Genomic DNA, 12751 nt, shown 5'->3' on the forward strand with positions numbered 1-12751 from the left:
AAGACTGTGAGAACAATTACAGTAAAGTGATTACTGCTGTAATAGGTTACAGTAATGTGAAATTACTGTAAAAAGAGCTACAGTACTGTGATTATTACTGTAATAAATATTACAGTATTTTATAGTTACTGTAATTAAATTTGCAGTATGCGTACTGTAAAATTTATTACAGCAACTTACTGGCTAATTGCTGCCAGCAAGTTACTGTACATTTCACAGTGTCCTTTTTACAGTGTATGCTTCACCTCTACTGATACAACCCTCCACTGCTGAATGAGAAGCTTTGCACCTGACACACTCCGACAAGTAAGCAGTACCGACTGCCTCTTTTCACCTGCACTAGGCGAGTTCATATGTAGATCAGCTTTGTGCACGTAGAGAAACACCCTGATCAGCATTATTCCCTAACTCTGCGCAGATGCCATCAATCATCCAGCAGAGGTCATAATTGCAACAGTTATGAGAAACTCTGGTCCGGCTCATCCCACTTCTGAACAACAGCCAATCTTTGAGATTCTATATGATGTATTCGAAACCCCAGCTCTGGTGTGCTAGTGTATTTTACCGCTGTGTCATGAATTTATGACCAAAGTTTCTTATTTTTCTACAATTTTCATAACAATCATCAAATTTAAATAATACAGTAGAAGAACACAAACTTTTTATTTTTATTTTATCAGACTCAAAGATATAACATAAAAAATTAAGCTGTCAGAGTAGGAACTGTACAGCAAAATTGATTGAAAGACATGGGTTCAATTCCCTCCTCAGGTTATCTGTGAAAAGTTTGGCATGTTTTGCTTCTTGTCTGTGTGGGTTTTTATGGGTATTCAGGTTAAACAATAAAAAAATATTAATTATTGTAGTTTATTCAAAATAAAATTACAAATAAATGAATGCACTGCCTCCAAATCTGATTAAAAAATCCATTATTTTACGTATGTTCAATTTTGCCAGATGGATTGCTTATTCCATTTAATTTTATTCTGTTGTAAAACAAATTAAATAATCTGTAAGAAGAAGAAAAGAGAAAGAAAAACAAAACAATAAAACAGGAATAAAATACTTCCTTCATTAAGTTCTGATTGCTTTTCATAAGCAATAAAAAAGATGTGCTTAAAAGAGATGAAACAATTGTGTATAGCTTCTTACTGTTTGCTGCCTGGAAGCGTCACTCTGTAAGGCAGGTGAGCCGGGTCGGTCGCCATAGAATGTCACCTGGTTCCGATCCAACACTGGTGGCGAGTTGGTCAGACTAGGAAAACCTGCATCAATCTGGTGCTGAGGCTTGTGTGTCTCTGTAAGAGAAGATAATTGTGTTCATATTTAGATTTTCTGCTCAACTTCTTGTTGCTGATTTTGGCCCATTAATAGTTTATATAAGGCTATTTACTGAGAGTAAGTTAAAAAATGTAAGATGTAATATGGTACCTGAGATTTTTATAGCTGGGGTGGGAAGGACGTTATCTCCACGAACAGGTGCTGCTTTATTTATGGTTTGATTTTGGCAGGTCACTCCTGAAATCAAGAAATTAAAAATATTGTAAGTGGCATTAAAATGTTTTAAAAACCATTTACAACTTATAAAGTGTCATAGTCACATCTGAGGCTGCTGGTTCCCCTCCTCGCCAGCAGAGGGCACCCTCACCTGAGTTCTAGCTGACTGGTGGCTCACCTGATCCTAATCAGCGTCCATCTTGGACTCTATAAAAACCCTGGCATTTGTTTGGCTCTCTGCGAAGTCTTGTATTTGCTATGTGTGCATTTCTGAGCGTTCTCTTGTTTCTCTGGCTTTTCTGGTTATGACCCTTGGGTCCGTGTACCTTTGGTCATTCGTTTTTCACTTCAAATCCCAAAGTTAAAAAACAAGAAAACAGGATGTTATTAATTTTTCGTTTTAAGATAAAAAATTAAGTAACAAACAAGCAGAAAATGAAAAACGAGTGTAAAACAAGCACTTTTGTGTCCCCTTTTGTGTTTGTGTTTTGTGTGCATATATTTGCTCTATTTGCAAAAAAACAAACATTATGGGGAAGCGTACTGGACACTGTACTCCGCCGTGGTCAGTTTTATACTGGATAATTGCCTGACGTACGAGACGTCATTCATTTATTTCTCTTGTATTATAGTATTTCTTGTTCTCGGCCAATAAACATCCAAAAATGAATAAGATTGCACGAACTAACTCTGCAGTAAACAAGAAGCAAACAACAATGAAATATATTTCAAAAAGTAATTTGGTAAATTTTTTGTTAAAGCTGTTTCTTAAAAGTGCATGAAGAAGAACGCTGATTAAAATGCATTAAATGTTGTAATAGTTACACAGTGACATGTACAATTAGTTATGCCTGTATTACAGAATTGAGTTCTATACGGTAAAAAAAATATTACTTTAAATGTTGTTTTACTTTAGATGTTAGTAAACAGCATTCTTTTTCTTAGAATAGCCCTTTTATTTAGGACAGTTCTTGTCTGAATTACAAGGGCAGGGAAAAAACTATGGCAGACAAAAAAGTCAGAACAGGGGACGCGGCGTAACGTTATTATTACTTTTTGCTCCGTCTTCTCAACACTTGTGCTTGATTTATACTCTCTATATTAAGCAAATAATATGCACGTCAGTGCATGCACGCGCTTGTGTGTTTCTTTCTGGTGCAACTGATAAAAAATGTTGATTTCGGAAAATTATAATATGACCCGTTTTTCAATTTCTGCTTGTTTGTTATTTGATTTTTGAAACAAATAACGCCCCGATTCCCCGTTTTTCAATTTTGGTTTTTGAAACTAAAAACGACCAGTTTTCTTGTTTTTCAACTTTGGTATTTGAAGTGAAAAACTCCCTTGCTTTCTGTTTCATGGTTTTTCGTTTGGTTTTCTGTTTTGGTTTTGTTTGTTTTGGATTTTGGCTTGATTACCCTGTACCGACCCTGTTTGTTTTTGACTAATCTTGTGAGTCAATAAAACTGCACTTGACTCCGCTACCTATCATACCTGTCATATCTATATGTATTTAGTTAACAAAGTCATAATCCATACTTCTATTGGCTCTGCCTGGACTGCTGGTGAAAAAAATATTACTAAAATACAAAGATTTAGTTGACATAAATCTTATAAGTCTCTGTAGAAACATTTAACATGACGTGGTTTTCCTTTAAAACATTATTTTGCAACGTTGCCATTCAAAAGTGTAGCTTTTGCAATCTTCCTCATGGGGGTCTGTGCAATTTGAATGATCCCTATTTTACTTCAGCCCTCAGATTTGTGAGAAATATAACACGTTCATGCTGTGAGGTTACACACTTTCATTTGATCAACTGTGCTAAAAGATGCACTATATAAGAATTGGGAAAACAATATAAAATGTATTCGAGTGTCTTGGCAAATCTGATATACAAGCAACAAAGGATGTTCCTACAATATGTAGTGAGACAAAACTAAATCACATCTGTTTGATCCAGTTTGAAGACAATGTTTTTTATGGTTCACTGTGATGGGGCAGGTCGCCTTGTCACTGTTGGCATCTGCACGAATTTAAAATGAACCCAATATGTGGGAGGCTTAACCAAAGTTTTTAAACACCTCAAAGTTACTGCTGGACTGAGAATAGTCCACCAACCAAAAATATCCAGCCAACAGCGCCCCGTGGGCAGCGTGCTGTGACCACTGATGAAGGTCTAGCAGATGACCAACTCAAACAGCAGCAATAGATGAGCGATCGTCTCTGACTTTACATCTACAAGGTGGACCAACTGGGTAGGAGTGTCTAATAGAGTGGACAGTGAGTGGATAGCACAACACACACTAACACACCACCACCATGTCAGTGTCACTACAGTGCTGAGAATGATCCACCACCCAAATAATACCTACTCTGTGGTGGTCCTGTGGGGGTCCTGACCATTGAAGAACAGAATAAAAGCAGATTAAAAAAGCATGGAGAGAAACAGATGGACTGCAGTCAGTAATTGTAGAACTACAAAGTACTTCTATATGGTAAGTAGGGCTGATAAAATGGACAGTGAGTGTAAAAACAAGGAGGTTTTAATGTTATGGCTGATCAGTGTATATATACAAATACATACACACATGCATGTGCATACAGATACGTACACACACATACTTGTACATTAACATATGGCTACACATAAGACCCTCTGTCTTTTGCTATCGCCTGTCGCCCTGTCTGGTAGAGCCTTAGGGCTCTTGGGACAAAGGACCTTTTTAGCCTGTCCATGGAGCAGCTCTGTGACAGCAGCCTGACACTGAACATACTCCTCAAAGATCAATGATAGATTCAAGCACTGCTATTCTCAGACTGCACACTGGATAATTGAGTGTTTAAAGAATAAATAGCAAGTTTATTTTAAATATTGGATGTTATGGTTTTAAAGTTGCATTTAGAGTGTGATGCTGCTCTAAAATGAAAAGCTGCGGAACCATTTTCCAGTTTAAAATGGCAACATCTGTGTTTTCTGTGGAAGCTAATGGTTTTCTGCTGAGATAAAAAAAAGAAAAACTGTTTAAAACTCAACCAAACAAATCCAACCCTCACTTCAGTTCCATCGTAAACCATGCCCCAACATACATTCATGTATACAAACACCTAAACTTTGCGGATTTTGTCTGCTACACAGCCTGATGACACCCCTCCAGACCATTTTTTGTGTTTAAGGTATACTTGGGTTTTAGCTACTTTACTAACACAGCATCACTGATCCCTCATTAAAACAGAATTTGACTCCTAGAAGAACTTATATAGTGAGAATCAGCCATCTGAGCAAGGTTCCACTGTTTAAAATTCTTCTAAGAAAAACTTCTAGATATGTCTGTGCTCATATTTTCACCATTACTCTAATTATAGAGGAAGACTATTAAATATCACAAAATTTAGTTTTTCCAACGTCTATAAAATAATATCAGAAATATCAGAAGGTCCCTGTTCTGGACATATTTGCTACATTCCTGAATACATTCAGTGGGTAGCACTTCACAACGAAAAGGTCCTGGATGGCAGCTGGATATTCCGCTAGCACACCAGCATCGAGATTCTGAACTCCTCGGTTTGAAACTCGCCGTTGCCACTGGTTGGCTGGGTGCCATCTGGTGGGCATAACTGGCAGTGCCTGCAGCAGATACTAATTGGCCACCTTGGTATCTGCAGGGTTGGGACCGGACTATGTGTGGGTGGGTGGGTCTTCATATGCTGTGTTTTTGAATTTATTTTGTTGTTTGTTACTAGGCTAAATCAAACACAAACTTGTGTTATGTAGGTCTCTATGGGTACATAGATAATGTGGAGCACAAGGGTGTGGCTGTAGTGAGTGTAGTGTATTTGGGATGTGTGGAATTTTAATAGCTTATGGATTTATTTTTTGCAGAGTGAAGCTCTGATGGCATTACAGCGATGCCCAGCCAGAATGTTTGCGAATGTTTCCACTGCTGCTGAAAATGAGTTAGTGCTCTCAGTTGCAGGATTCATTATTATAAATGTGTCACCACCAAATCCCACATGCCATTATTGCACTAGCCTGTCAGTGACAGTGTTAAGCCCCTCACTCCCTCCTTATTTTCCTTTCAGTCCCGTTCGTGGGTGGTCCATTTGCGTATGGGAGCAAGTGAATATGGACAGATCAACGTGCAGAGGTGTCGGAAAACACTCACTTTTGCACAGTGAGCTTCTCTGTGAAGTGAGTACAACTCAGATGTGCACGTACGACGTTTGATGGCGCATAGATTTTAGCTTTTTGTGCTTTTATTCAGATTACATTTCCTCTTGATAAGCTGCAGAAGCTCTCAGTAAATGCTGCCCATTTTTAAATCATTAAGGATTTGTTGGCAAATAATAATAGGGTGATATGGAGCCAAATGTTTTACTACTGACACAAATCAGACAGATACAAGGTTTCTGTTGTTTGTTAGATAGATAAAGATAGATAGATAGATAGATAGATAGATAGATAGATAGATAGATAGATAGATAGATAGATAGATAGATAGATAGATAGATAGATAAATATATAGATAGACAGACATATAGACAGACAGATAGATTGATAGATAGATGGATAGATAGACAGACAGAGACAGACAGATCGATAGATCGATAGATCGATAGATAGATAGATAGATAGATAGATAGATAGATAGATAGATAGATAGATAGATGGATGGATGGATGGATGGATGGATGGATGGACAGACAGATGGACAGATAGATAAATATATTGATAGACAGACATATAGATTGATAGACAGATGGATAGATAGACAGAGAGAGAGACAGACAGACAGATAGATAGACAAACAGATGGATAGATAGACGGATGAATGGATAGATGCCTAGATAGATGGACGATTGGATAGATAGATAGATAGATAGATAGATAGATAGATAGATAGATAGATAGATAGATAGATAGATAGATAGATAGATAGATAGATAGATAGATAGACAAACAGATGGATAGATAGACAGATGGGCAGATGGATAGACGAATAGACGGATGGATGGATGGATGGATGGATGGATGGATGGATGGATGGATGGATGGATGGATGGATAGATAGATAGATAGATAGACAGATCACTTAATAGAATATTTGCGAAGCTGGGGTTAGAACGCAGGGTCAGCCATTGTACGGCGCCCCTGAAGCAGAGAGGGTAAGAGCATTGCTCAAGGGCCCAACAGTGGAAGCATGGCAGAGCCAGGATTCGAATTCTTAATTGATGGTACAAAGCTCTACCCACTAGGCTACCACTGTCCCATGTTATTAATCCCAAAGAGAAAGACAGATGTAACAGTAAAAAGTATTAAAGTAAGTAAATATTGTACAATACTTTTATAATAAACTATTACAAAAATGGCCTGTGCGGTAAATATTAAATATTTGTAACGTAGGCAGATCATGCTCCATAGTGGCTTAGTGTTCTATGATGTCCCGGCACAGTGAAGAGGTGTTATACAGTGTGATCACTGTTGGTACAAATGATCAACTGTACCGTTCCTTTTCACAGCAGAGCTGGATGAGTCTATGAAGCCACTATGAGCTTCTTGTATTTGAATAATGCACATTTGTTCTTCTGATTAATTAACAGTAAATACACCAAATCTTAGCCACACTTTTTTCTTGGTTAAATACACCGACCAACATTGACAGGTGAAGTGAATAAAACTGATTATCTCTTCATCACGGCACCTGTTAGTGGATGGGATATATTAGGCAGCAAGTGAACATTTTATCCTTAAAGTTGATGCGTTAGAAGCAGGAAAAATGAGCAAGCGTAAGGATTTGAACGAGTTTGACAAGGGCCAAATTGTGATGGCTAGACGACTGGGTCAGAGCATGTCCAAAACTGCAGCTCTTGTGGGGTGTTCCCACTGCAGTGGTCAGTATCTATCAAAAGTGCTCCAAGGAAGGAACAGCGGTAAACCGGCGACAAGGTCATGGGCGGCCAAGGCTCAATGGTGAACGTGGGGAGCAAGGCTGGCCCGTCTGGTCCGATCCAACAGACGAGCTACTGTAGCTCAAAATGCTGGTTCTGATAGAAAGGTGTCAGAATACACAGTGCATAGCAGTTTGTTGCGTATGGGGCAGCAAAAGCGGGACCAACACAATATTAGGAAGGTGGTCATAATGTTAAGAATATATGTAAAACAAGCTTATTAGCTAACATTATAATTAACATTATAAGTAACACAACAGATTGCCCACAGACTTGATTGTGGCTGTACCATGTGGAAAACAACTCCACTGTGCTTGCATCATATTTTAATATGCGCCTTTAATAAGCAATGTTCAAATCATTGTGAAAGATCTAGCAGTGATTGTTTCAGATGGTACACTTGCAATGCAATTACAGTAAATAAAACTAAATAAAATATCACATAGATCACACATTTACTGAACTTTAACTTGCAAATCAAAGCATCAAAGCAAAGCAGTTCAGCTTGTGGTTTATATTATTATTATTATTATTATTATTATTATTATTATTAAGATTTGTGTAGGCTGAGCTTGGAGCAGACTGTCAAGTATCTTTTAATTTGTAAAACTTTATTTACACACAGGACTTAATTTGTTCCCTCAAATAAATAAACACTATATTGCCAAAAGTATTCACTCACCCATCCAAATCATTGAATTCAGGTGTTCCAATCACTTCCCTTACCACAGGTGTATAAAACCAAGCACCTAGGTATGCAGACTGCTTCTACAAACATTAGTGAAAGAATGGGTCGCTCTCAGGAGCTCAGTGAATTCCAGCGTGGTACCGTGATGCCACCTGTGCAACAAGTCCAGTCGTGAAATTTCCTCGCTACTAAATATTCCACAGTCGACTGTTAGTGGTATTATAACAAAGTGGAAGCGATTGGGAACGACAGCAACTCAGCCACGAAGTGGTAGCCATGTAAAATGACAGAATGGCAGGGTCAGCAGATGCTGAGGCGCATAGTGCTCAGAGGTCGCCAAGATTCTGCAGAGTCAATCACTACAGACCTCCAAACTTAATGTGGCCTTCAGATTAGCTCAAGAACAGTGAGTAGAGAGCTTCATGGAATGGGTTTCCATGGCCGAGCAGCTGCATCCAAGCCTTACATCACCAAGCGCAATGCAAAGAGTCGGATGCAGTGGTGTAAAGCATGCCGCCACTGGACTTTAGAGCAGTGGAGACGTGTTCTCTGGAATCACGCTTCTCCGTCTGGCGATCCGATGGACGAGTCTGGGTTTGGCGGTTGCCAGGAGAACGGTACTTGTCTGACTGCTTTGTGCCAAGTGTAAATTTTGGTGGAGGGGTGATTATGGTGTGGGGTTTTTTTTCAGGAGTTGGGCTCGTACCCTTAGTTCCAGTGAAAGGAACTCTTAATGCTTCAGCAGACCAAGAGATTTTGGACAGTTTCATGCTCCCAACTTTGTGGGAACAGTTTGGGGATGCCCCTTCCTGTTCCAACATGACTTCGCACCAGTGCACAAAGCAAGGTCCATAAAGACATGGATGAGCGAGTTTGGTGTGGAAGAACTTGACTGGCTTGCACAGAGTCCTGACCTCAACCTGATAGAACACCTTTGGGATGAATTAGAGCGGAGACTATGAGCCAGGTCTTCTCATCCAACATCAGTGTCTGACCTCACAAATGCGCTTCTGAAAGAATGGTCAAAAATTTACATAAACACACTCCTAAACCTTGTAAAAAGCCTCCCCAGAAGAGTTGAAGCTGTTATAGCTGCAAAGGGTGGGCCAACATCATATTAAACCCTATGGATTAAGAATGGGACGAAACTCAAGTTCATATGCGTGTGGCATAGGCAGACAAGCAAATACTTTTGGCAATATAGTGTACATGCAGGAATTTTTCCAAATATGCAGGTAACTGATAGCACAAATGCTAAATCATAGCTAAATGCCAGCCTCATCATCTCATCTACAGTCTCTTGCTCTTACCCTGACCATCTCATATCACAAAATCAATTCAAACAGCTTCCTGGTGTGAGCCCTTTTAAATCATTCTCCTTCAAATCTAAAGCCTACACATTTAAATGGAAAAAATGTGGCAATTGCAAAATACATTACTTCAGTTCCCAGAATGAGGCGCATGACTTAAACCCACCCGGGACAGGCCATCTATCTATCGCTGAGCAACACACACTCACAACAATCCTTGCTCACATTTGTTGTACATGAGCTAGTCCACATTCTGGCATGTTTCTGGAATTTGGGAGGAAACCGGAGTACCCAAAGGAATCCCACACAGACACAGAGAGAACGTGCAACACTTACAGACAGTGATAGCTGCACCAATATTCTGTCTATTAACTTCAGTAACAGGTTTGTTTCGCTTCGCTTCAAGTTCATTTAAGTGAGCTTCAACCTTGGAAATGAGAATCGTGGAAGCATGAACTATTATTTTCCTGAATGAACAGGATTGAGGGAAACATTCCAAGAGAACAACTGCTGCTAAACACTCCGGGCAGCTGGGGGTTGAAAATCATTCAAGTGTACAAGCAGTCTTGTAGTGCTACTTGGAGAAATTGACAACATCAGCTGTGTGTGGTTCGAGTTGAGACGACTATATGGAAGCTAGGCAGACATTTAATTTTTAATAATGTTTTAACAATGAATTTAAAGTTGTAGCCAGACTTATGAGGAGAATATCGGGGTAATGGACAATCACCTAAAGATTTATAGAAGTTGGATGATGCAGTTTAAACACACAATACATTATTAACATATTTTAAAAAGGAGGAATTCCAGATGCGTCATGGCCTGAATTTCCAGAGTGTTACATAAGTATAAAACTGTTGCTAAACACACTCCAGGTAGCTAGGGGTGGAAAATCAATCATGTGAACAAGCAGTGTTGTAGTGCTACTTGGAGATATTGACAACATTAGCTGTTTGTGGTTCGAATTGAGGCAAGTATACGGAAGCTATACAGACATTACATGTTTTAAAAATGTTTTAAACCTCATATTATATGAATTTTAGCTTTGCTGAAGATCGTTGTACATTAAATGTTAGGGAGCAGGAGGGGGCAGTCCAGTATCTGACAATGTGAGGACAATCAAATGATTGATTGGATTGATTCATGACGATAAAATACTGCAAGTCTAAAATTCACAAAATACCTGGATGTAACACGGCTTTTGAGACAGTTTTATGTGAATAGTTAAACAAGTATAATTTGCCCTCTTTTGCATTGAATGCACAGAGCTACCCACCTACAGAGCATGGTGGAGAAACCGTCATGGTTTGCAAACAAGACCTTTAAGAAGAATATCTGCATTGATAAAAGTTGGATGCTGCAGTATAAAGTCCAGTATCTGACAATGTGAGGATTATATTGCAGTGGTCCCCAACCACCGGGCTGCGGAAGAGTACCGGTTCGTGGGTCATTTATTACCGGGCCGCACAGAAAGAATAAATGATTAGAGATTGCTACAGTAGCAACGAAAACACTGTTTCCATTTCCAACACACAGGTGTTTATCGTCTTATATCACCCCTAGGTGGAAGCAGTGTCTTGTTGCAGCAAAAAAAAGTTATTCTATTTTAAATCCTCCCACCCCCGCCAGTCCGTGAAATTATATCTTATATGAAACCGGTCCGTGGTGCAAGGTTGGGGATCGCTGCTCTATTGTATCAACATGCTTTATTGACACAATCAGCTGGTCAATATGAACTGATTAATATAAGATAAAATAAAATACTGTAAGTCTAAAATTCACAAACGATCTGAATGTAACATATGGCTTTTAGGACAATATTCTGTAAATACATACAGTACAATATATTTGGCCTCTTTTGCAGAAATGCACAATGCTACAGAATATACAAAGCTACAATATGCTACAAAGCTATAGAACATTGTGGAGAGACCATCATGGTTTACAAGCAAGACTTTTAGGCAGAATATCAAGATTTCACCTGGAGATTTTACCAGTTATTTAGCTGAACTTTAGCTGTTGTACATGAAATGTAAGGGGGCAGTCCAGTATCTGACAATGCCAGGGGCTTTATTGTACCAGCATTAAATATGAACACAATCGATGGATCAATTTGGATCGATTAACATAAGAGATAACAACACAATTTTGAGCAGTTGAGGGTTAAGCGTCTTGCTCAGGGGCCCAACAGTGGTAACTTGGCAGTGGTGGGGCTTGAATCGGCAACCTTATGATTACTAGTGGAGTACCTTAACCACTGAGCTATCACTGCCCTAAACATTTACATTTTTGGCATTTAGCAGACGCTTTTATCTAAAGCTATTTACTGTGACATTATACAGTCTAAGCAATTAAGGGTCAAGGGCCTTGCTCAAGGGCCCAACAGCAACAACCTGGCAGTGACGGGGCTTGAACTAGCAACTTTCTAATTACTAATCCAGTACCTTAACCACTAGGCTACAACTGCCCTGCCCTGATTTATAGAATAATGCAACATAACAATGACTCTAAACACAATAAATTATTAACAGATGGGCCATGACTTGCATTTCCAGAGTGTTACATAAATATACTGGAGATTAAATCATACACCTTTTAAAGTCTGAACTGTTTGAGTAATCAGTGTGCTGAATGAATACATGATGTGCACAGCTCTGTGTAGCTATGTTATTACTTCAGGCAGATTGTGTCTCTCTATTATTATGACTTGGAAAATAATCATACAAAATGTTAGAACTGACTGATGCTGCCAATTTCACTGGGTTTACATTTTTTTTTCCTGCTACTGTAAATGTGTTGCACATGTAACCATTTAATACCCCGTGTTTCTCTCTGCCTGTCTGTAGTGGTCTTATTGATGAATGGTTATTTTATTATTCAGCTATGTTTGAACTGCTGCCAATGGTACATAAAACTTTCACTTTCATGTTAGAAGCGCCTGATGCTGCTGAAGTCAAATATGGAAATGCAGACACACCCAAATATTTCACTGTACTGCACCCCGTTCTGTCTAATCACACACACGCCTAGACTAAAGACTTTAAGTTTGCACATACACTAATCAGCCATAAGATTAAAACCACCTCCTTGTTTCTACACTCACTGTCCATTTTATCAGCTCCACTTACCATATAGGAGCACTTTGTAGTTCTACAATTACTGACTGTAGTCCATCTGTTCCTCTACATACTTTAAATTTGCTTTTACCCTGTTCTTTAGTTGTCAGGACCACCACATGACCACCACAGATAGGTATTATTTATGTGGTGGATCATTCTCAGCACTGCACACTGACATGGTGGTGGTGTG

At 39.0% G+C, this 12751-nt stretch overlaps 1 protein-coding gene across 1 annotated transcript in view; it reads right to left on the minus strand.

Annotated features, from left to right (window-relative positions):
- The window catches only part of si:ch211-286o17.1 (uncharacterized), a 39975-nt gene that overhangs the window by 13695 nt on the left and 13529 nt on the right, over nt 1-12751 (minus strand). Inside the window, exons 3-4 of the mRNA XM_062997152.1 lie at nt 1432-1518; nt 1153-1298 (exon numbers count right to left, since the gene is read on the minus strand). Of these exons, the coding sequence (XP_062853222.1) occupies nt 1153-1298; nt 1432-1518 (233 nt within the window). The remainder of the gene's footprint in view (nt 1-1152; nt 1299-1431; nt 1519-12751) is intronic.

The sequence above is a fragment of the Trichomycterus rosablanca genome, chromosome 6, assembly GCF_030014385.1.
Source record: "Trichomycterus rosablanca isolate fTriRos1 chromosome 6, fTriRos1.hap1, whole genome shotgun sequence".
In the NCBI taxonomy this organism is placed as follows: domain Eukaryota; kingdom Metazoa; phylum Chordata; class Actinopteri; order Siluriformes; family Trichomycteridae; genus Trichomycterus; species Trichomycterus rosablanca.